Source organism: Aquila chrysaetos, chromosome 2 (assembly GCF_900496995.4).
Source record: "Aquila chrysaetos chrysaetos chromosome 2, bAquChr1.4, whole genome shotgun sequence".
Lineage (NCBI taxonomy): Eukaryota > Metazoa > Chordata > Aves > Accipitriformes > Accipitridae > Aquila > Aquila chrysaetos.
Window position 1 is genome coordinate 75,964,576 of NC_044005.1, and position 25,571 is coordinate 75,990,146.

Below are 25,571 nucleotides of genomic sequence, written 5' to 3' on the forward strand. Positions count from 1 at the left end.
AATGAGGGGTTTGACTGGAGCTGCACTGACAACGTGGCTTGCAGTGAACACCTGAAGAGCAGAAGACCATGCAGCAGCATCCCAACCCCAAAAAGCTCTGGTGTAAAGCAGGCTTAATGTGAAGAGGTGCTCGGTTGTTTTCTGTTCGGCCTAGTCTTAGCCCTCTTGCCTTCTGCTTTAGGGAACTGGAAGAGGGAGGGGAGAAATCTTTAGGATCAATTATAAACTTTTTTATTTGAACAGCAGGGCTTTTTCTTCTGGTGGAAAAGGGGAGAGCTCACTGTAACCTCGGCACTGCTTCGACCTCTTGATCGACCTAGGAGATGGGGTTTAAAATCCTGACATTTTTAGAGGTGCTAATCTCTGAACAATTTGTCTTGTACTCTTCTTTTAATCCCATTTGTTGACAGCACATTTTGCTGCTATTAAAAGCGCTGGAAAGCTCTCATTGATTTTAATGGTTCAGAAAGAGGCTTCTGGTGAGGACCACTGAGCCTGTCCTGCAGGAGGGATGGCAGAAATCGCCTGAAAGCCTTCAAAAACGGGGGGAGGAGGGAGTTGCTTTCATATGCATGGGACGTGGTTTGCCAAATAGAGGGTGCGATGTGGCAGAAAGGCTTTGTTGGAGCTCGTTAAGGGAGATCTGTGCAAGTCTTTTGTGAGTAATTTGATCATTTCCAGCAAGATCCCTGAGACTGCCGAGACTCTTTTACCCCACCACACAATGTGTCAGTAAACACACACCCAGTATCTAATGTAAGTACTGTCTGTCTGAAAGCATCGATATTATGTTTAGTCACATTTGATTGTAAGACTTCATCGAAGTGATGAGGATTTTAAACTGGCTCTTGCTTCCCTTGCTGCAGCTTCAAATTATTCTTTACAACCACATCGACAGTGTTCCCAGTGCGCTGAAGCATTTCGCATTTTCCTCAAAGGCAAGGCCAAGGATTCAGTCTGTACTTCCTAAGCAGTGCCCTGCTAAATCTGGTTTTGGTTAAACCCTCTTTTTGAAGTACATGGCCATAATTAGATCTGCTTAAAGGAGACAGCAGGACTGTGACCCCAGATCTTTCCTCCACAAAGTTTCCTTTCAGTCTTCGTGTAAAATTGTCTCCTCTCTGCCTCCCCCATCGCAGCACCCCCAGCAAGGAATGCACTGGCAAGTCCCTCGGAGGTCTGTGATAATACATTCCTCTCGGCTTCGGTCATCCTGGCACCGAGATGCTCTTGGCTGCTCTGCTGGTGATGTAATTCTGGGCCCACATCACCTGCAAAGGAAACTGATCTGCGAGCAATAAAGCACACAGCCGTCTTGAAACAAAAATGGGAGTGTTGATGTTAGCAAGTTTTGAAAATCTTTTTTTTTCCCTTTTGCATTTCTGCTTTTATTACCAAAGCTCCCCTTCTCCCTTTTCCCACGAGACGGCAGCACCAAACCTTTCACTGGGAAGTGCTTGCCTTTTTGTTTCCCTTTATTTCATGGACCAAAGCAAGTGTAAAGGCTGGAGTGTGACATAGCTTGGAGATTTTGTCTGCGTTACCTTTCCAGTTTGCATTTTCTCTTGATTTTTATGGAGATTGTAAAATAAAGAAGCTGGCAGGAAGACAGCAGGGCAGAGTATCCATCAGTTACTTGTTTAGAGAACAATCAAGCCAAAAGTATGAAGTGTTCAGGGCTAATAAATCTCTGCGATTTACCAGTTTAAGGCCAAATTCTGTGGTAAGAATAACCCCATACAGAGATATTGGGGTGAGGTGTATGGTGCAAACATATAGCACAGATTTTGGCCTGTAACTGTGTAACCTGTTGGTGATTCCTTTAAAGTCTGGAAATCAAGTTACTTTACAGAAAGATTTTTGCTATTTTTTTTCTCCAAGAGTTCTTAGCCATATTTGTACTCTGACTTTTTTCTCATATGGTGATTGTTTCTGTGTCTTGGTTTCCAAATTGTGACCCAAAAAAAGGAAAAGCCAGCCCAATGGGACTGTGGGAATTCACCATTGCATACAGTAGTTACTCATCTTACTGCACATTACTGGCTGTAGTAGAGCACTGAGTCACTCTCTGCCTACTTTTCAGTAAATGCATCTCTAAACTTTTAATCTTATAATGTAGAAGACAAGGGCCACAGTACAGTTTTTATTCTTTTCTTTTACACTGACATGCTATCTGTATGGTTTGGAAACACTGGCTATTTTCTGTCAATGTAATATATTGACAGGACCACCGATCACAAATTCTGTGGTAGTCTATTAAAAGAAATAAATGAAAAAACCTGGCAATGACAAATACCATTTCTGCACAGCTAAGTAAATCTGAAGATCATCCATTTTGCAGGTCCTGTTTTACAGCTCTAGCTGACTGCAAGACAGCGACTGCTCGAAGTTTATGTTTTAACTAATGAATATGGTCCCAAGTTCCAACAAAACGGCTCCAAAGGTAATTTAAAAACGAAAGAACAGCCACATCGGACTGTGGAGAAACAATATGAAAGTATTGTGAGTCTTATACAATGTGAGGCTTGCCACGAGCTGGGACTAATCCAAATCCATCTCTTCACACTTGGATAGTCCTCAAAACTGTCCAGTCTTTCAGTCACTTCTGGGATTATATAAAATGGCATCATGTGTTGTTTCAGCTATTCTTCCAAAATTTTTTCTAAGTAGGCATCAGCTTCACAGCCCTTGAGAGAGAATTATTATACAAAACTATATGTAGTTCATTATTCCTAGCAAGTTTGCTTGCTAAAATCATCAATTCAAATGCTCCCAGGGTCAGATTGGGGGAAAAAATTACTTCATTCAAAATCTACTCACGAACCCAAACTCTGTCCAGGGTGCAATAGGTAACAATTTAAGGGGCTTTTGGCATGTTTCAGAGTTATTATACTACTGAAATAAATATCAGTTCACAGCTCTACTGAGGCCATCTTTCTAAGTTGTCATTTTTTTAGGCAAAGAAAACAAGAACTGAATCGGGGTCATGTAGGGAAAATTGCTTCCTCATTCAGAAAGATTAGAAACAGATTTCAGTTGAAGTGCCAGGTTTCAGTGAATTTCTAAAAAATTTAGATAGATGCCACTTATTTACAAGTATAAATATATGCTAATAGTCACTCAAGCTTGAACATGTTGGATATTTGCTTTATGTTTAAATGGAAGTTTACCTGTGCAGAGATGTACAGACTGATTAGCAAAGTATAAGACTTACTATTTTGATTAATGCCTTACAAATATTCAAGACCTGTTCTACATTGTCAGATGATAACTCCCACTAAGCTGTGTGAAGAACCTCAAGATGTCATCTGACTTGGGGTGGGGGTTATTCTGACTCAGTGAGCCTATATAGAAGCTTTCCTAACCCTAAACAGATGTAATGCTTTTTCCATCTTCTTTCCCAAGATGGGTGCTACATTGTGCATCCCTTCTCCTTCCTGCAGTATCTCCACCAGCAGTGGAGAATACCAACAATGAGTTTTATATTTGCATCGTTTCAGTTTTAATTTCTTTTTAAGGCTTATATGTGGAAAATCTTAAGGCAGAAGAAAAAACCCAGGTGGTGCAAAAATCCAAACCAAACGATCTTGTGAAATTTGCCAAAGCTTGTGCAACTGTGAAGGGGAAGAAATGCAGAATGCAAAATGTATAATTCAGCATATATTTGTAAAGCACCTGTGATTATAATATTATGTTGCCATAGCTACTGTTTCAACTAATTTTTTTAAAAACTCATTAAAAATGCCATTTTGGGTGTAAGATAATTATTATAAATGTCATCAAAGAAAATCTAGTGGCTTAATTCACAAGACCAGCTAGTCAAAAAACCATATCAAATAACCCTGTGATTATGCCACTCACCTAGACCATGGGAGACTTTCAATTCTCCCGTCAACCTGTTGAGACTTGAACCCACCTCTCTGAGGAGGCCTTCCTGGGCATGTCGTTGGGTCTCTTGGGGTGTCTGTTTCCCACTCTTCCCAGGTAAAATTGTTCCACTTTTACAAGTCACATACTTTTTGAGTTCTTTTCACCAAAAGGATGACAATCTTCTTGTAGGTCAGTGCCTGGGTATTCAAATTCCCCCAGACACAGGAATTCACTGGGCCAGGTCTCTCCATTTTCCAAAAAGTGAAGATTTTTCACTTGTTGGTTTGGTGAACAGTGCCCTGATATGGTCCTCTCTATGTGGTGCTTTTTTTAAAATGACAAAGATGGAAATTAAATTACTTGTTCAAGATGAACAAATGTTTCACTGAAATCCACATGAAACTTTTTTCACTTGAATGAGAGAGAAAAATAAAGCTTTTTTTTTTCTTTGATAATTCTTATTTAATTTTTGGTTCAGCTCTGGAACTGAAAAATCAATTACTCACACAGTTCTGTTATCCAGTTGTTTATATTAGGGAATGATTAATAGTAACGTAGCTGAATATGTAATGCCCTAATGAGAAAAGATAAAGAAATCAGCAGAAAATGAGGCTAAATTATAGCAGAGTGACAGCAATGCTTTTCTGATGATAGCAATTATGTCATAAGTGAAAAAGTATCTCTTGGTGACAAGTATATATATTACAGGATGAAAGTTCCTGTACAGTTCCGTTTAAAATGTTTATTTTCAGAGGAACTGGAAAGGGATAGACATACTCTCTTTCATCGTTTAAATATCAGGCTTTTCCTAGATGACTTAACTTGTTTTAAAATGATGCATAGCTTTCAACATTTTTTCATTTTGCAAATTACTGGCTGGGATACAACCCTGGTTTCCAAAAACAGTAGGGGCAAAACAGTGTCCATACTGGTGAAAGACAGGCGGGTGGTGTGGAGGATAGGGCACTGCTGCTTGCAGTTGTTGTTGCACAGCTCACGCTCTGTGGGCACCGCTAATCCTACGATGGAGAAGAGTGTGTCCTGGTTTGACTGGCTCATGTCCTGACCTGACAGACCAAGTACTGTTGGCCCAACTTGCTTTCGGTGGCAAGCAGCGTTGCTTTGTGCCCATCATTAGCACACTGAGCCGTCTACATCCAGCTTCTTCAGGTCTTAGGAAATAACTAATCCGTAAAAATGCCAACTTGACGCTGGATTTTATGAGCACAAAGCTGGCATTGTTGCAATTCCTTTGAAGTCAGTAGAGCTCTTCTTGATTAATGGGATTAATGAGAACCAGGGTGGGAACGCCGAAAATGTTAAAATAGTGTGTGTGTGTGTGTGTGTGTGTGTGTGTGTGTACCTGTAGAAGTATATATGTATAAAAATGTATTACATTCAGCAGTTTCTTGAGTGAAGGTATAGCTCCTGGATAAGAGTTTGCTCTCCAGCAAAATAACTTATCAACAATATTTATTTCCTGTATGACTATATTTTTATATAACTTCTATATGCATTTCTGTTTATGATGATAATAATTTATTACTACATTATTTTTACATAATTTCTACAGCCAAATAACGCCTTTGTATTTTGAATTATTTTTGGTCAGTATTGCCTATTGATTCTACCAAGGAGGCTGCAAGCTTTTGCAGACGGATTTTGCCTCTCTCTGTGTGTGAGGTATCATTTACACTTATGTCACTATAACATTTAAAAAATAATAGTGATTTGTAAGCAAGGATGCTCAGTGGAAGTCAACAGCTGACAACCAAATACCTGATTAGAAAACAACAGGGCCAGGATGCATAAGCCCTGCAGTTATTCAGAGGGCAACACAGACATGGCAGAAAGAAATTTTAAGGCAAGTAGACGCAAGAAGAGTACCTTCTAATTCACACTTACTGTATGAAACTGGCCCGGTTTCTCCTTGCTTGCTCTCCATCTGGGTACATAAGTTTTCCCTGTCCTTCCCTTTTGCCATCCAAACATTGAACAGGCTGGTGGTCAGGACATCATCTTGGAAAGAGGTAGCGCAAGCTGGAATTATCTCAGCCTGAGGAGAGAAATAAAACCAGGTATGCCACTCCCTGGGCAAGTAATGCAGTCCACAAGCGCTGGTGCAAGAGGCAGCCCCCTTCCAACTCTTCCTTTGAATGGAAGCACCTATGGCTCCCATCCCTGTGCAATGGCTGTGGTCAGCCCATGTCTCCCTGGTCCTCAGAACAAGCCCTTCGCTGTTCCGTGTGTAAAGACATGTATTTCATGAGGCACAAATAACCTCAGGTGGAGAATGATGTTCAGCTCAGGCAAGATGATAGGACTTCCAAGGATGTGCAACAGCAAGTTTGGGTGACCAAGATACAGATCTGCCCAAAAATCAGGTGCCTATGAACATTCAGATTTATGTGTGTGGTGGTGTTTGGTTGGGGTTTTTTATCTGTCCCTCTTTAAATTATTCATTAATTGCATTCCAAAAATCTGTGTGAGTCTTTTTTGGATCTTGCTCTAAGCAACTACAAGCAGGAGGTTAAAATAGCAGGCTCAGATCTCGGGAGAATCTAGCCCCTCGGTGAGTGGGCTGTGACTGTGGGGACAGTCTCTTCTACAATTGCTTCTCAATAGACACAAATCTTCTAATGCAAGCAGCAAACCTAAGAATTGCATGAGCTGTAGTAATTAGCTATGTGGTAGTAGAAAAGCTTTGTGTAGGTGTAGGGGGTTTTGTTTGGGTTTTTTTTTCAGGGTTGTGGTGGGTTTGGTTGTGGTTTTTTTTTGGGGGGGGGGGGGGGGTCCATTGATGCTGCACCTCCAGAACACAGGGGCAAAAAGCACTGGCAACGGTGGGGCTGTGAGATGGATGCGGTGGGCAGCTGTGTGCTCCTTTGTGTTCAGGGCAAGAGCTGAGGGTCCTGGAATGAAAATTAACGGAAATACCTTCACAGCCTTTCAGACTGACGGTTGGGACACAGAATATTAGGATGTGGTGTGACAGCCAGGATTACTCAGTGCTGATGTTGTTCAAATCCATCAGTCTCTCTTTAGCTCATAAAAGCAGCCGCTGACTGCTCTTTTACAGCATTTGAAAATTTTACTAAGGATTCATTATTTGTTAAATCACTGAATACAGTGCTCACAGGAAGTCATGTTTAAAAATCAAGAAGGAATCTTCATGAGATTATTTATTTTTCTCCACTTTTATAAGTGTGCATTGTTTAATCCTTATGTCAAGCTGTGACTGAGGTGGCCAAATATGATATAAACCAGTGCAGACATAGCCTGTATTTCTAAGAAAATCTGAGAACCTGCATTGAGGGAGATGGAGTTTTTATATTGACTCCACTTGAGCAGACTCTTACTCTCAAGCTGCATTGCTGTTGTACAGCTGTGTGAGCTTTTCCACGCTTGACTAGCCCAGTGTGTGCAATTATATGAATGATGCTACTTCCTAAATCCAGTTTTTAAACATCTTCACTCTTTTTTTTTTTTTTTTTTTTGAACACTTTCCCATGTTGAGACCCTGTCATGGTGACTCCAGACACCATCACTTGGGTTGCTTGATGCTAAAACAAAGCAGAGATTCTTTGGACCCTGTTTTCTCTTGTTTTTCCTGCCCACTTGTTTTATTCACTCTATCAAATACATTCTTTCAGTGGTGTATCAAATGGGAAGCAGTGAGGTGGACAACCTTTAGTTTTAGATGCAGGACTCAGGTGCCTTTCAGTCCCAGTCACTGGATCACCTTGCTTTGAGGAGGTCAGTGAGAAGAAGCACAAAAAAAAAAGGAAGTCCAGAAAAGGTCAGCAGGAGTTAGAGCGATGGGGCAGGAACTGAACTGATGGAACTGGAAGGTAAAGGATGAGGAATAGCAAAGAGGCGGGTTTAGGGCAGGGGATGGCAGCCACAAGACAAAGAATATGGGAAGTGGATCTGAATTAAGAGATTAATGAAAACAGAAGGAGTGGTGAGGGGAACTAGCTGTTGGCAAAAGTAGAGCACTGTAGAGCCTTCCAGGTGGATGACAGAGGGAAAAATGATGGTGAAGAGAGAAGATAGAAAAGAGACCGAGCTGCAAGCAGAAGAAGACATATAAAGAACAATACAGCAAAAATGAAGCAGAAGGCATCATATTGATGATGTTGCTTAATGCAGTAGAGCACAGGCACTGGGACTTCCCAGAACTTGTTTGCACCAACAGATGATACACTTTAGGGAAAAAAGTAATTCTGCCTTGATTGTCAGTTTCCAGTAAGGGAATATTCACCACTGTTCTTTATGAGTTACTTATTGTCACGCTTAAAAATGTGACTTATCTCTAGATGGAGTATTTCTGTTCTGTAAACCCACAGTCAGAGAAGTCAGGTGAGGGGGAGGCAGCAGAAGGGGCAACAACAGAGAGCCAGCTGCCAACAGAACAAAAGCATCACACAGGTGAAAATCAGTCAGGCTTAATTCATGTTCCAGACCCAGGCTGTGCAAAAAAGGCCAAGACACTGCCAAAAGACTAAGTCTCTCCTGGTAAGCTGAGAACAGGCACAGCTCTCCCTGCCCTCAAAGCCTCAAGCTCGTTCCTCAACGTCATTTTTCCACATGAACACCTAGCACATCAAAAGTGAGTAATTTAGAAAAACAAGGGTGGAGACCAGAGCAGGTAAAGACAGCATTAGTGGGGTGCTCTGATAAAGCACGGATACGTGAAGCAGCCAGTGCTAAAAATGGCAGGTCCACAGCAGGCAGTAAGGCACCATCCTGCCGTGTGCACTTCTCTGAGGTCCTGGACACCTTTTCCCCTGACTCCAGAGATGCTTTGGTCAAAGGGCCACAGCCTGCTTCTATGACACTGTTGGTGCTTATTCACAAAATGATGATGAAATCATACTTAAAAACAATACCCTTGACATAGATGGGTTCTACTTCAGCTGTAATCACTTGTACTTCTGGGAGATCCACCAGTATTGGAGATACTGAGCTTTCCCAGAGATCAAAAGGATACACACAAGTATTAAGAAAGCAGAAAACCAGAAGGGGGAAAAAAAGTGGAAAAGGAAAACAAAGCCAGAAATACTTTGGTTAAACTTTTGAATCATGCTTCCATAAAAGGCAGCAGATCCTAATGTAGGGCAATTTTCATGCTGCAAAGAGAAAAAGAATTTAAAATCTAGGCAGCATGACTGACTTAGAAAGATCTGAGGAGTAATAAAAAAGCCTGTGTGCAAATGTGTGTGCATGTGTGTGTGCGTGCACGGTTTCTTTAACAGCTGCATGGAACAACCTGTTTCAAATAAGAACAAAGGTGAACAAAGCCAGTTGTCAGTGCAGCTCACCAAATGAAGTTTCTTAGAGTGCATGACGTATGCTATATAAAATGTATTGCCTGAGATATAACAGCACAGAGTCCAACTGGAAGTCTTTTTCTCAGGTTTTTCCTACAGTCATGTTTCAAGAATTTACTGTATTTATCTCCATTATTTATTTGTCTCCAAAAGGCCCAATGGATCACCTTGTTCACTGTATCTTCAGCAGCAAATTAAAATCAGCCTCTCCCCTCCTGCAATATTCAAAGTTTTCACATTCTATCAAGATGCTACTGAACTCATTAATACCCATTACGCTAAGAGTAGGCAACTGGCTAAGTAGAAAGTGGAGGACAGGTCTGACTTACCAAATGAGTTTGACTTGCCAAAAGGAGAAAAAAAAAAACCAAAATAATGATGGAAGATTTTCACTGCTTTGAAGGTTTTACAAACAAAAAAAATTAAGTCTGGCAAGCAACACAGTATACTTTTTCATGTATGTAAGTAAACACAAATTTAGGAAAAGTTTTGTTTTGCAAAAACAGAAATATTTGGGCTTTTCGTAACATGTTAGAGAACTTGGAGAGAGTTGCAAGCGCTGCCTTCGCTATAAACGTTACATATGTTTCTGCACTGAAGATAAAGAGCCAACAGAGAGCAAGGCGGTCTGCTGGAAAGGTTACAAAGCCCTGTTTACAGAGAATTTTATAATCAGGCAATCATTTGTTACAAGTCTCTAAGATCCACAAGAGGAATCCATTGCTGTTCAGAGTTTAGTGAATTTTTAAAGGGAGCAACTTATCAAAGAAATGTGTAGTCTATTAGCACATCATTAAACAGCTAAACCAATTCCACCTTTTGCTTCCCGGTTACTCTCCTCTATAGCAGACAACTGTGCCAGATGCACAGTACAATTTCTGACTTTCAGAGGTGAGGTGGAGTTTGAGATTCCTATCTATTCCCTCCCCGCTTTTATTTCTTGGTGTTTTTCTTATCTGTTCTCACAATGTTGCAAGTGCTGCTTTACTTAGGAATGTGTTTCTTGGACTACTTCATCCCAATGAAAGCATAAACAAAAAGATTAATGAAATTCTGAGGAGCAAGTTAGAGTTTCCCAGCCTTTAACGTGACTTAAAAGTGAAGATACTCTTGATAAAGGAGTGTTTTACCTTAGCTGTGACATCCTACGTGATGTCCTCTATAGCTCTGGTAGTGCCATAGTGGTGGGTACCTGGAGTGGTTGGACTGGTGATGGAGAATACTTTAATTATGAAGTCTGGTGGTGGTACAGACGTATGTCAGCTAGTGCAAGGTGTGTAAGCTCACCACTACCACGCTGCACTTTCTCTACCAAGTCTTGCAGCCAGTTGTCTGCTGGCTCACATCCAGACAACTTCAGTGACTCTAGATCACATTCCCTGTGCTTTTATTTCTAAGTTGCAGAGTAAGCTGAGGGAGCTGGCAGTCTGGGATAAGTCCCCTCTGGGGATCACTGGTGGTCCCAGTTGCCGCTGGTGACTATCATGAGGCAACTTTATATCGCCTTGTCTTAGTGATCCAGCCTAATTTAGATTTTTTTCAAGGTGAGGTTGGTCAGGCCCTGGAACAGGTTTCCCAGGGAGGTTGTGATGTCTCTGTCATTGGAGATGTCCAAGACTCAAGCCGAGCAGGCCCTGGGCAACCTGCTCTAACTGGACCTGGAGAGGGCTGGACTAGACATCTCCAAGGTCCTTTCACACCTCAACCATTCTGTGGTTTTATGATGTGCCATCCTCTGGAGGACACCACGCATTTCTTGACGACTCTGCTTGCACCAGGGCGAGAGGCAGTGGCTTAGACTGGGCCAGGCTCTGTGGCGTCCTCCGGGCATTCCCTTTAACACATCTCTTGACACGTAGGGACACTGGCAATGCCCTCAGTCACCCTCTGGTCTTCTCATGACACGTCATAGTTCTGGCTGCTGGTTTTTTGCTGCCAAATTTGTGATGGGTAGAGGTAATCCTCTGAGGTCTGTGGTGTGGGCAGGAGTCCACTGCACAGCTGCTGTGGTTGTGAGTGGTTGGACTTTGTGAGACAGGTGATCCCTTCTGGCCTGCACCCCCAGTGTCCCCTCCCTTCTTCATGTCACATCTGTACCAAGCTGACTGCTACAAACTCAAAGTTGCTTTCCTAATATAAATATTAGGATCCTCTTGACATCCCTGAAATTTCTGCTCTGAGCCAAGACCATGAAAACACAGATGAGGGAAGATGTGTCGCTTGCAGTTCCAGCCTGGCCCAAGTGTGGCATCACGGATGAAAGAAGAGCCAGAGCAGATACGAGGGAACGTCTAGGAGGGTTGCGGATTTGGGAGAGGTGGGGGTTAGAAATAGAGTGCAGAGGTGAGGAGGAGCCTGGGCCTGAATGCTGGGTGCAGCAGGACTGGGACGAGCTGTACAACGAGCTCAGAGCCCAGAGCCAGCTGGGACGGGGTGTGTGACCAGATATCCTCCTGCAGAGCCAGCAGCGCTGGCGGGGCAGAGCCTTGCTCTCAGCTGCTGATCACAGTCAAACCCGTCTGTCAGCAGATAGTTTTGAAACTCGCTTGCAAAGTGCTCTGTGCCTTTCTAGTATCAAACTGCCTCGAGGCTGACAACCTGCTATTGCTATCAATTATTTTGTTAACTCAGAGTGCAGACTTTTATGCAGGCAATCTAAAGGATCTAAACTCTTCCAACAATCTCCCTAAGTGCCAATATAATGCCACATCATTAAATTTTGATGGTGGATATCTATTTTAGTGTTTGCTATTGTGCGTGCAATCTCCTCTTTTTAAAGAATATGTAGCTCTACCAGAACAGTTATTAGGATTTCAAAGGACAGGGTAAGTAGATTAAGCAGAACATTTGTCTGCTTGATGCATGTGATCATTTGTAATTGCATAATCAAACACAAGTTTCGTACCGAAACCTTTCGTCTGACACTGGAAAAATAGAAACATATTGAGATGCACCAGCTTTGCACACAGGAGGCAACAATTTCTCTGTAGGACCCCAACATCATCTTTTGGAAAGTATTTAGTAAATGAGTAGGGGAATATAAAAAGAGAGAGAATGATTAAGGCTGGTATATGTTTCCCTGGAAAATGTGACTCTACCCCTGTGAGTTTGTGTGACGGATTTCCTACATGGTGCTAATTAAGTCATGTGAAGCTAATTTACATGGCTTGTGAATGTTTTTCTCTCTAAGACTGATTCTCATTCTGGGGAGCTTGTTGGAGATCTGGGCTCTGACGTGCAGGAATCTGGAGCATCCGCTCTTGAGCTAGAGGCAAGTGGGGCTGTGATCTGAGCACACGCAGCAGCACCCACCCTGCAGCGCTCTGAAAACCCCATCCTGTGTACCCCGGAGCAGGGTCCCAAGCAAAACCCTAGTCCCTTTGTGCTTCTTTCTCCCACCCAGAAATGAATAATTTTGTTCTCAGCAGAGTCTGAAGAGTGTGTGGTAAATAGGGCCTTGAATAAAGAGCATAAAATCAATCATTAAGCACCTGCTTTTCAAATGAGCACTGTCCAGCCTGCATGCTGAATGAGGAGAGGGTCCTAAAGAAAAATAATGAAAGAACACAAAATTAGATAGTTTCTCAAAAATGTAAACACACACTGGTCCATTTTTTGTGGATAATAATATTTGACATGATATGCTTTCAGTGCTTTTGGATATTACAAGCTTCTTAAGAAAAGAGGAAGGTGATCAGGAAGGGGAAGGGGAACGGAAAGAGGAAAGAAAAGGGGAAGGAGAAAGGGAAGGAGAAGGGAAAGGAAAGAGTGGTTTCTAGTTCCCCTTGACTGTAAAGGTGACCGTGGGCAATCTAGGGAATCGTCAGGTAAATAGAAGGAATCCCCAAATCCTTTTATGTTGGTTTGGGAACAAAAGGGCTGATTTAGGACTTCTTTAATGCAGGAAGCTAGCAGAATGGTGCTTTTCAGACCTCACGCAGACTCTCTGAGTTAGCCTTGCTACTACGCATGAGTTTTCAAACCCAAATACGCAGGTATATTAAATCCACAGGGGATTTTCTTCACGTGTTCATGCCTTTATCAACTGATCTTCAGATCAGCCAGTGCTCACCAACAGTAGCACTGTCACTTCAAACCCCAGGAGGACAAGAGAAAAGCAAGAGCAACTTTTCCTGAGTCAGAGGAACGAATTGGCAGCCCGGGCTGGGAAGCATGGCTTTTGTGCATCCTAGTTCCGTTAAGCGAAAGCAATTCGCAAGGCTTCTCCGCCATCAAATTATTCTCTCTTAATCGTTAACCTATAAACTGTAACCCCGGAGGGGGCTGTCAATAATAAACTCCGCGAAAGCGGGGCTAAGAGGAAGCGCTGCCAGAAGCGAGCCACCGCCTCCGTCCGACTCCCCCCACCCCTCCTGCCCCGCCGAGGCGCGCCGGCGGCGGCGGCGGCGGCTCCACCCCTCCCCCTGCTCCGGCACCGCGCTGCGCCCCCGGCCCCCCCCGCCCCGGCGGGCCCAGCCGTCACCTTGCCGTGCGCGGGGGGGGGGCACGGCAGCGACGGGAGAGAGCCGTCCCTCCGGCGGGGGGGGGGCGCTGAGCCGGCGCGGGGTCTGTCCTGCCGCAAAATTTTCCTTTTTAATGATTTAAAAAAAAAAAAAAAAGTTTTATTATAAGGTAAGGTCATTCGGATTTTCTTATTTATTTATTTTCCATTCGAGCGGTGCTAATTGTTCTTGTACATGCGCACTTCACTAGTTAATGGACTGGGCATAAGCGTAGGCGCCGGCGGGAGGCTGGAGCGGGGTCTGCCTCCGGGGGGGGGGGGGGGGACCGGGATGCCCGGCGTACGCCCGCCAGCCCGCCCGCCGCAGCCCCGTTCCGCCGCTCCGGCTCCGGCTCCGGCTCCGGCCGGGCTGGACGGGGCAGAACAGCGCTAAGGGGCCGGAGAGACCCGGAGCTGATTTTTAATGTTTGGCCGGAGCCCTGGAAGGTGCACCTGGTGGGGTTGTGCTGCGGGTTGGGCTTCCTCGCCCGGACAGCGCATCGAGGGGTCAGGGAAGGATAACCGCAGCTCGGAAACAGGTTTGGCGAAATTCATCTCTCAGCTGAACGCTGCTGCTGCTTCCTTTTCTCACAGATGCTGTTTGCATGCTTTCTGCTCGTCCCCCTTCCCCTCCTCTGACCTGCGAAATTAATGTGGATATCTTAGTTGGGGGGCTGGAAAAAAGTGCCCGTCCCGTTGTAATGCTGTTTTGTAGCCTGAACGGGTTTTGCTCGTGTTTCGTGTTCTTTAAGATCTTTGGTGCTTTTCTTAGGTGAACAAGGTGCTGCAAAGGTGCTGGGGCACTGAATCTAATAAGCGTTCTTATTCCAAAATACTGCCTTTAGTCACTGTTCAGTTGAAGTGAGACAGTTTCAACGCAAATGAACTACTTTCAGCTAAGTGGATTTTAACTTTTACAGAATCAGTGCTAGAAACAAAAGGAGGAAGAAAAAATTGTTGTAGAAGACAAGCAATGTGTCCTCATAAGTAAAGAAAATGTTTTCTTTCTTTCAGTATAATTTGGGAACTGTCATGTAGTTTTGAAGTAGCAAGAATATTAATTTGCTTTTGATACAATTTGATACAATCCCTTCTCAAAAGTTAATTCAGCAGTGAAGAATAGGCAGGTTTTTACACTTCAACTTTGTATAGTAAATAGCCACAAAAGTTTGTCTTTAGAGTTACTAGAGCTGATAACTTTTTTTTTTTTTCCAAGTTTTTATTTGTTTTCAGAGTTGATCCTGTGATAAACTGAACAGCAACTCGGGAATTCTGTAGCAAGGTCATTCAAACATTTGTCTCTGTTCCTTGCCTTTAAAGTTTAATGGATAGAAAGGAGAAAGTAACACAGATGTGCTTTATCCTTTTTCTTGCCATGGGGTCTGATCTCATTTACATCTTTCTTCTCTCAGTTGAGATGGATGTGAGTGAAGGACTGAAGCTGATGATTTGAAAGTGTTACCTAATTTTGAATTGCCCAACTTGAGTGTTAGGCCTGATTGTTTTGCTTCCTAGAGAGCCTGACCGCCTTTTGGCTCTCTTTGATTTTAGCTGAAATTGTAAGTGCTCAGAATTGGTGAAATTCAGCCTCTGGGTATCTCAGCCTGGCCCCAAACACAGAAGCAGTGAGAAATAGTCCTGACATGTGCAGGATTTCCCAGCGGCTGTAAAAATAATCTTCAAAATCAGCTGTTGTACATTAAACAGGAAAAAAAAAAATGAAGAGGGAACTCCTTTATTAAGTTAAACCACCTCTTGCTGGTTTTCATTGTCCCAAGATTCTAGCAAGCAGCCTCTCACATCACTTAATGGGCAGCAGCTTTCTAGCTGCCCCTAGGAAGTTGTCCAGTCTCTCTAACTCTGCATATGCAGTAGCAAACTCTTTAGGGTTGAAGTGGAAAGACGAGCTTCCGAAGGCATTTGCTTTCCCAGTGCTTCCTTGGGATTGCTGTGTGAGTGGCAGAAATGCTGTTGGCTCCCCAGGGAGGAAGCAGCCTTCATCAGCCATCAATCAGCTCATCCTTAGAGTGACCAAGTCCTCCTTGACGTGCTTCTCTTAAGCCCCACTAACTGGCCATCCACAAGATAGGATAGAGGTCATTACATCCAATCGCAACAAACTTTTTGGAATTTAAATGGCAAAATAGGGTACCACAGGAGCATTACGTTTGCCGTGGCTTTGTCCTAGAGCAGCAACGAGGAGCTCTGTGGACCTCCAGGCTGTACACGAACTTAGTTAAAAGGTCCTCCAGAGACCTTACCTGCTTCCCTCCTTCCCATCCTCTTCCTTCTACCTGCTGCCCCTGTCTGGATAGCAGGGGAAATAGCTCTCCACCTCTCTCCAGATTGTCCTCCACGTTAGTCCCTCCTGTGAGGGGACTTCATTAGACACTGGGAGACACCTTGGGAAGCTTGGCTTAGCCTGCAAAGCAGGGAGCTAACTCAGGCCAACGCAGCTGAAATGTGGTCCCAAAATGTTCACTCGTACGCAAACCGCAGGGGCAGCTCGTGTCCTTTCAGGTCATCCTCTGGCTTGCCCTGCCTTGCCAGGATTTCCTCGCGTAGGTGAGTGCCCACTTCTATGCCAGAGACGGAAAAGGTCGCATGAGCGTTGGTGGTGTTTTCGCATCTTGATGGAAGTATAAATGGAAAGGGCAATGCAAACACTAGTATAACTTTCAATAAATGTTTTGGGGGCTTTTCACTTTTTCATGCTCTGTTTGAAACATTCTGAAGTGAATGCTTTTTTGAGGGGAGAGGTGGGTTTTTGGAAATCACTGAGCATCTTTCCCCGATAACTGAAGCTTCTTCGTTTTTTCTTAAAATGTTGTAAGCCACTTTGGTGAATAGCTTCTCCTATCAGCTATCATTGCTAAGCAGGTTTTTTATAGTTCCCAGTTTGCTACATTTATTGTATTTCAAATGTAGTCATGAAGTTTATGATCCTTCAGAAGACAAGAAAATGTCTATTCACCTCTATTTGTAATTTCTTTTGCAAATGTAGACAAGAACTAATGCTTTATTTTAGCTAAGGTCTTGCTGCTGCCACTGCTTTTACTATTTACAAATAAAATAAATGCCATCTAAAATCCAGTAATGCCCATTGGAGCTTTCCTGGTATGAAACTATTGCGATGTCTTTCAAAAACATGAAAACATTATTCTCCAGCTGTAAGTTGTAATTCATGTTGAAGTCTTGCTCTGGTCTGAGAAGAGACGCTGTGAAAATGGTATTGTGGGGTTCCTCCTTTGCATTTCAGTGACTGAACTTGACATACGCAGAAACAAAACAGGAAAAGCAATGTATGTATGTGGTTAAGCGAGGTCTGTAGCTTTATTGATTCAATGAATTGATCAGCCTTAAAGAGAATGTTAAACCACACTGATGGCTAACCAGCAGTCTCCAGCAAGAAGCCCTTCAACCACCCTGCATTTCTCATCGGAAGGAGGAGATACAGCCATCTGTGTCCTCTGTCACCTGCCCTTCGGGGCAAACTCAGGGACTCACTTGCAGCAGACCAAAGCCCTGCCTGTGTTGGACACCTCTTCCCAACATACCCAATGTGCTGTTTTACAAACTCTGTCTATGCCGTAACCCAGAACTGTCTCTTACAAATACACTGACATGATAACTGGACTTTCTGGCAGCTGGCATGTAGCTGAGGGGGGAGAAAAAAGTATGGCATTGGCCAGGTTTGCTTTAAGGAAAAACTGCCATCCAAACCCGAAGGAGTGATTAGCCCCAGCCTGAGCAAGGCAGTCAGAACTGGTAGGACAAAGCACAGGAATATAACCATAATAAAAGAAATCAAGCCACATCTCTGGAGGGATAGGGTTCAGCACTTATCAGCATCCTGTCGTGCTCCTGATGATCAGTCCAAAGCTTGGAGGAGGGAAGGGGAAGCACAAAGACCTTGTGCAATGAAATGCTTCAGCACTGAACCCAAAGGAAGGAGGACGGCGGGGCTGGTTACCTTCCTCCTGCTTCCAGCACGCCACTGATGAAGGAGGTTAAAACGAAGCCCGTAGTTGCTCTTCCTCCACTCCGGTGCCTGCCCGCTCTGCAAGCTGAGATGGGCTGTTCAAAGTTTTCACGCTCCTAACTCCCCGGCGTGGCTGCCCACAGGCCTCCCTCGCGCTGCCCGGCGTGGCTGTGAGCAGCTAGCGCTGCGCTCTGTGGAGGGATGCAGGAGACGCGGCTCCCTGATGCCGCAGGGACCACGCAAGGTTGCGTCAGCAGCTTTTCTAGTCCAGCGTCCTGCCCCGCGCCAGCCAGGCATCTTCCTTTGTGGTACGAAATCAGGGAACGGCGTTGTCCTGAGGTGCTTGGTTTTAACTGAGGCAGTAAACAGTTTGCACATACTCATACCTACGGGTTTGCTATTTCATTTATCCAATGGACTGCAAGGGGGAGTGTGATCGTCTTTAATGCTGGACAGCTGTAGGGCGCCTGTTCTTCAAATACCGTGGGGAGGACAGATAGCAAGGAGAGGGAGAGACCACCTGGACCCTCGTGGCAGCAGAAGACCATGTATTCAGGGAACGACGCGGGCTGCACGTTCTGACGTGATGATACGTGTGGTAACCCATGGGGAAAAGAGGTGCTGCACACACCTCAGCAGTGCTGTCCGCAGAGGAGGCGGCGGTACGGTCCCCCTCTCCACAGGGAACTGGAGCGGGTCGGCCTGCTTCCCTGCTGTGCTCTGGATGCCATCTTACTGATGAATGCAGATTATCCAATTGTATCCAAATATTTCTCCCCATCTCTGAAAAAAAACCTAAACCAAGACAGCAAATATAGGGACTGGACCGGCGGTACCAAATTGTTGGCTTGTCAGCGTTTTGGCTGTATCTAGCCCCACATTTCATTATTAAAGGTTTGGGTTTGGTTTGTTTGTTTTTCTTTTCTTTTTTGCTTATTTTGACCGTGAATGCAGGTGCTTTCAACCTCTTGACAATCCAGAGTGCAGTTGCTCTGGATAACACATTGAAGACACACGTGCTGTGAGTCTGACGTGCTTTCAGCATTGCATCGGAGCCCATGCAGGTCTGCCTTACTTAGCAAACATCAGCAGCAGCAGTCACATGAGAAGCCTGATAATAAATCAGTTGTGAGGGTCAAGAGCGGACATCACCACCTTGCAGTCCTGCTGAAATTCCAGTTTAACCACTGAGGTATGAGAGTTGTACAAGGATGGAAAAGCGGGAGCAAGCTGAAACTCAGCTTTATTTTAGTGTTTAGAAGTAACACTGAAAAGGTGTAGATTTTGTTTATTACTTTGGCATCTGCACAGATTTGGATGTTGCTTTCCCATCCATCCTTCTCAGAACCAGATTTTAGAAGCAGTTTCCCTGAACATGGAAAACACAAGTATTGTCAAGTATCTTCTGTGGAAGTTCACTTTTCAAATCTTAGGCCGGTTTAGTTTCACCGTGTAAAAGCTGAGGCAGGATAAAATGCTGCACGGTGCTTCCTACCTTGTTCAGCACGGACATGTTAGCAAATTCACCTCCAAGTTACGGTGCTTTCTTTTTGCTTTTCCCAGAAGGGCCAGGCTAGGTACAGCAAGGCAGTGACAGTGCTAACGTGCTTTCTTCTCCTGTTACTCAGTCTCATCCCTGGCGTTTCTTTGTCGTAGTTTAACAGATATTTGGGTGGGTTTTTTTAGTGGCTTTCTCGGCAGTATTCCCCAGTAGACTCTCAGGTAATCGTGGGGCCAGTGAATTGTTTTGCACGCTGCTTAGCAGCCTGGCTGCTGTGTACCACCTGTAGCAACTGCTGGGTGAAAATCACACGTGCCCTTTATGAACAGCCAAGGAATTCAAAAGCATAGGCAGTTTTCTGAGCATCTCTAGATGGGCTTTCAAGTGGCAAGTTTGTTAGAAAGAAAACAAAATGCTGTCTTCTGTTTTTTGAATTTATAGGGGCCACCTTAAAATTTTCCTGTGGGACAAGGGAGGCTGGAAACATTGTCTGTTTTGAAGATCTCTTATTCTTGTATATAAGTTCATGACTTTGGGAGGTGGGTCATTTAGAGCACCACCAGGTTAGGGCACACCGTTCTGTCATGGCAAATAATCCTTTGTGGAAAGGTGCACACTATGTCTTTAAAAATGTAGCCTGGGGGAGACGACGGAGAGTTCTTGGCAGAAACTTTTGCATGAAGCAGTGTGATAGAGCAGCCAGGGAATATATTGCATGCTAATAAAGTTCCTTCTTCAGTGTGAAAAGTGCATGCTTTGTGAGTGGCAGCGGGTCTTTTTTTACCTTTTGACATTCTAACTTGACCCATAATGAGGCATCCACCAGCACGCCTTTTCAGTCCTTTCCAAAGAGCTGCCAAAACTAAAGAGATTTTTTTGAGAATAATCTGTGACCCAGCAAGGTTGGCTGTAAGGTTTGTTTGTTTTTCTCTCTCCCGCTGGTTCCTACTATTCTCTTACTCCCACATCCTATCCGACTCATGTTTTCAAATGCATTCTTCAGCCTTCTCCTTCCCTACCTACTGCATCCTGTGTTCTGCTTTCTGACTTCCTTCTCTTTTCTTATAGCTTTTCTTTCCAGTTCCTGTTCGTTCTGGTCCCCGAGGAGCAAGGAGTGAAACATTAACAGTTGCTGGAGGACCAAGTTAATATGGCTGTTGTTATGAGTTTAGAGTTCAGGTGAGGGCTCCGGGAGACATCGTTTTTGTACGACATTGTGCCCCGGAGCTCTTTGCGCCACTTCATTGCTGGGTCAGCAGAGTGCTGATCGGTGCTTCACCCACTACCATCTACAGTCCAGCATTTAAGATAAAAATACTGCTAAAAGTCGATCTTTGCTAAGATATAGATGTTCCAGTTATTGCAAGTTAGTTAACAGGTGGTAAATTGCTCTGCTATTATCACTTCACCGCGTGTCTCAGTTGCAAAGAAGTTGAAAAGTTTCAGACATAGGGTAAGCAAAGCAAGTGGATTTGAATCATCACATGTGTCTGGATAGGGGATATGGGAGTTGCAAGTACTTTGACAGTGGTTTGAAAGACATGTCATTTCACAGTAAATTCAGTGTGCATACCTGTGTCTTTTCTAAGTTGTATTTGCTGCTTTTACAATAAGGCTCTTACATTAGTAGGGGATATATCCCTGTGTTATCTGTACCTTTTTGTCAGCTGAGGATCACCATCCTCATAAATCTGTGCTTACACCATGTGCAGGAACTTCCTGTGCTGATGTCAACATATCCTGAATATAAATCACAGATATAAAATACTTACATTGCTATTAATTTCTCCATTGAAATGTTGCATGGCTAAGGCTGGAAAATGTAGGTCTTCATTATCTTTCTGATGATACAGCTAATTTGTGTATTGCGAGCTTTTATATTGTCTGAAAATACAGCTTTACAGACTGTATAAAGAAGAGCATTTTCCAGCTGAGTTTAGCTGTAGCCAGAGGTTTCATTAGCCTGACCCTTTCAGTCAACAGAATCTACTATTGATAATGGAAATATGCCTGGAAGAAGAAACTTTTTAACATAATAGTCACTGTGCTGGCAAATTTATCTTCCTGCTAATTTCTTATGCCTGTGATGCCCAGATGGTTATCAGTTGTGTGCTCATGTAATCTTCTGTCCTGCTGGTTTATTTATAACCAGGATTGATCCATTTATGTATGGCTGCATATAAAAATTAGTTTTCATTTTTTTATCTGATTTTACACATTTTTATGTGTGCAAGACATAAGGAGGAATCCACCTTGTAAAACAGGTTTGGTATAAATGGATTGGTGAGTAGATACACCTGTCCTGTTGGGATATTATATACTTTTACCAACATCATCCTAACAGAGAAATAAATGTAAAGGAATTAAAACCTGATGTATTTGCTATCTATACATGTATAAAATTTCACTGCTTTTCAGATTTCTAGATGATTTTATATAGTTTTCAGTTAACTTTTGTAACTTAAAATACTAGGTCTGGGAACGTAACTGTAGTAGGTAGTTATTTCTTGAAAGACTACCTGGGTTATTAATGAAAAAAAAATGATAAAATGAAGGTGACTTAGAAAATAGAGAAATACACCTATATATATATATATTAGTTTAATGCATCTCTTCTAACTTGTTTCAGGTTGAAGAAACTTCTTGAGCAGGAGAAGATCTATCAAGCCCGGAAGGAGAAGGAACACACAAAGAGACTCAATAAACTAAGAGAAGAACTAGTCAAGCTCAAATCATTTGCACTCATGCTGGTGGATGAAAGACAAATGCATATTGAACAACTTAGTCAACAAAGCCAGAAAATACAGGACTTAAACCAAAAATTAAAGGAAGAAGAAGAAAAGCTTAAAATTATTAGTGCAAAAACAAAAGAAGATGGACAAAAACTGATGAAGTTAGAGGCGGAACTGGAACACAAAACATCATCATTTTCTCAAGAACATGAGGAGATGACTGCTAAACTGGCTAATCAAGAGTCACATAATAGACAGCTAAGACTTAAGCTAGTGGGGTTGACTCGCAGAATAGAGGAGCTAGAAGAAACTAACAAAAATCTTCAAAAAGCTGAGGAGGAACTCCAAGAACTAAGAGATAAAATAGCGAAAGGGGAATGTGGGAACTCTAGCTTAATGGCAGAAGTAGAAAACCTCCGCAAGCGTGTGCTCGAAATGGAGGGGAAAGATGAAGAGATCACAAAAACTGAATCCCAGTGTAAAGAGCTGAAAAATAAACTGCAAGAGGAAGAGCACCATAGCAAAGAGTTGAAACTTGAAGTGGAGAAACTGCAGAAAAGAATGTCAGAACTAGAGAAGCTGGAAGAGGCTTTCAGTAGAAGTAAGTCTGAATGCACCCAGCTACACTTAAACTTGGAGAAAGAAAAGAATTTGACTAAGGATTTGATAAATGAGTTGGAGGTGGTGAAGACTCGAGTGAAAGACCTTGAGGCATCAGAAAGCAAGTTGGAAAAGGCTGAAATAAGCTTAAAAGATGACCTTACAAAGCTGAAGTCATTTACTGTAATGTTGGTTGATGAACGAAAAAATATGATGGAAAAAATAAAACAGGAGGAAAAAAAGGTTGAGGGTCTAAACAAGAATTTTAAAGTTGAACAAGGGAAAGTTATGGATGTAACAGAGAAACTGATAGAAGAAAGTAAGAAATTTTTGAAACTGAAATCTGAAATGGAGGAGAAAGTGTCTAGTTTGACAAAGGAAAGGGATGAGTTAATTGGCAGACTGAGAAGTGAAGAAGAAAAATCCTCTGAACTAAGCTGTAGAGTTGATCTGTTAAAGAAAAGAATCGATGGTATGGAGGAAGTAGAAAGAGAAATTACAAGAGGTCGAACCAGGAAAGGACCAGAGCATGGTTGTCATGAGGACAACAAGATTAAAGAACTTACCATTGAAATTGAAAGACTGAAGAAACGTCTCAAACAATTGGAAGTGGTTGAAGGAGATTTGATGAAGACAGAAGATGAATATGATCAGCTAGAGCAGAAATTTAGGACAGAGCAGGATAAAGCTAACTTTCTTTCTCAACAGCTGGAGGAGATGAAACTCCAGATTGCCAAAACCAAAGCAATAGAAAAAGGTGAAGCAGTGAGCCAGGAGGCAGAGCTGAGGCACAGGTTTCGTCTGGAAGAGGCCAAAAGCAGAGATTTGATAGCAGAAGTTCAAGCTCTTAAGGAAAAAATCCACGAGCTGATGAACAAAGAAGACCAGCTTTCTCAGCTCCAAGTCGATTATTCAGTTCTGCAGCAAAGGTTTATGGAAGAAGAAAACAAAAACAAGAGCATGGGGCAGGAAGTTCTGAACCTAACAAGAGAACTGGAGCTTTCTAAGCGTTACAGCCGTGCTTTGAGGCCCAGCATAAATGGACGAAGAATGGTCGATGTTCCCGTGACGTCCACTGGCGTGCAAACAGATGCTGTAAGTAGCGAAGCAGCAGAAGAAGAAACTCCAGCAGTGTTTATAAGGAAGTCCTTCCAGGAGGAGAATCACATCATGAGCAATCTGCGACAGGTAGGTCTGAAAAAACCCATGGAGCGTTCTTCAGTGCTTGAGAGATATCCTCCAGCAGCGAATGAACTTGCAATGAGGAAATCTTGGATACCATGGATGAGAAAGAGGGAAACTGGGGCTCAGGCAACTCCTGACAAAGGAGCCCGAACCCATGGTAGTCCAGCGCATCCCGGGGAGGTTGTCCTTTCACCAAAGCAGGGTCAACCTCTTCATATTCGGGTGACACCAGACCATGAGAACAGCACAGCTACTTTGGAGATAACCAGTCCAACCTCAGAGGAATTTTTTTCAAGTACCACTGTCATTCCTACTTTGGGAAATCAGAAGCCACGAATAACCATCATTCCTTCTCCAAACGTTATGCCACAAAAGGGAAAAGGCAGTGAAAGCCCCATGGGCCCGGATCGTTCTATGTCTCCAGTCACTATAACAACATTCTCCAGGGAAAAGTCCCCAGAGGGAGGGAGAGCACCCTTTACCGACAGACCTACATCGCCAATTCAGATTATGACAGTATCAACATCCGCAGCACCAGCAGAAATCTCTGTCTCTCCGCAATCACAAGATATGACCATGGGAAGAGCCGTCTTCAAAGTAACACCAGAAAAACAAACTGTCCCGACTCCAATCCGCAAGTACAATGCCAACGCCAACATTATTACGACAGAAGACAACAAGATCCACATCCACTTGGGTTCCCAGTTTAAACGTTCTCCCAGTGCTGCACCCGATGGTGCGAGTCCTGTGATAACAGTCAGACCAGTGAACATAGCAGCAGAGAAAGAAGTTGTGACCGGTACCGTCCTTCGATCGCCCCGGAACAACCTGTCCTCGCGACCGGCAGCAAGCAAGGTGACAAGTACTATCACTATAACGCCTGTTACAACGTCTTCCACCCGAGGAACACAGTCAGTGGTAAGCAGTGTAGCCTCATGATGTAGTCTTCATGGTAAGGAGAAGGGCAACCATGGTTTGGGTTTGAGACACCAGCAGGGAAAATGGGTGGGGTGAGGAGGAACTCTTGACTTCCCTGTATTTGTTTCAGATACAAGCTTAACTATAAAATCAGAATTTACCTGATTCATATATTTTTGTACCGGTGTTGGATGCTGGTGTACTTTTGGCATTATCTCCCAAAGGAGTAACTTTCAAAGGAGGTCCCTTCAAAGTTCCTTTAAAGTTAATTTGGTAATGACAATCCTGTAAAATTGCAAGTGAGAGACTGAGAGGGACAAAGAATGATGGAGGTGACAGAGCGGGAAACTATTTTTGGTTTTGGTGAGTGAAATTTCTGACTTCTGAAAATAACTCATAATGATTTTTGGCCCAGCTGGCAGGTCTTTAGAGTCTGATCACGCAGGATAGTATTTCTGTGGTATAATCCCATTATAGTTATAATTCAGTTAATATCTGCTATAATACTGAACTCCAAAGGAATAAATAGGCAGACATGGTATCACTGCTTACAGCTCCAAGCCTCTTTCAGCCAGGGAGTAGTAAAGCTCTTTCTGTTCCTCTGAAATTCTCAACTTCTGTAAGTGCTGTATTACAATAGTGCTTCCTCTAACATATTTTTTGCATCTTTCTCTCTGTGCCTCTGTGGTGGTACCCCAGCTTCTTTTTCTTACTTAAATCAGTCTCTCGCCTCTGTCTTTAAACATAGTGGACAATATTTATTGATAGTCCTCCCCCCAGGTTTATTATTGGACATGGTTTTGCATTGCTTTAGTTGGAAATACCCTGGAAAGAAGAATTTAACCAAAATAGAAAACCAGCAGTACTCTATTAGTCCAAAAGCTTATTTAGCTAGACAGAGCCTGCAGCAGATGCTTAGGGGAAGATTATTTTAAGTGGGTAAACACAC

The 25,571-nt window shown here is 43.3% G+C and overlaps 1 protein-coding gene across 6 annotated transcripts in view; it reads left to right on the forward strand.

The window, feature by feature from the left end:
* The window catches only part of FILIP1 (filamin A interacting protein 1), a 109,789-nt gene that overhangs the window by 69,237 nt on the left and 14,981 nt on the right, over positions 1 to 25,571 (forward strand). For 5 of the 6 annotated variants that reach the window (XM_030005992.2, XM_030005984.2, XM_030005983.2 and 2 more), the window contains one exon: positions 21,817 to 24,622. In XM_030005992.2, coding sequence (XP_029861852.1) covers positions 21,817 to 24,622 — 2,806 coding nt within the window. Of the gene's footprint in view, positions 1 to 13,983; positions 14,244 to 21,816; positions 24,623 to 25,571 lie in introns of those variants that run through there. The other variant, XM_030005997.2, reaches the window with a different exon arrangement.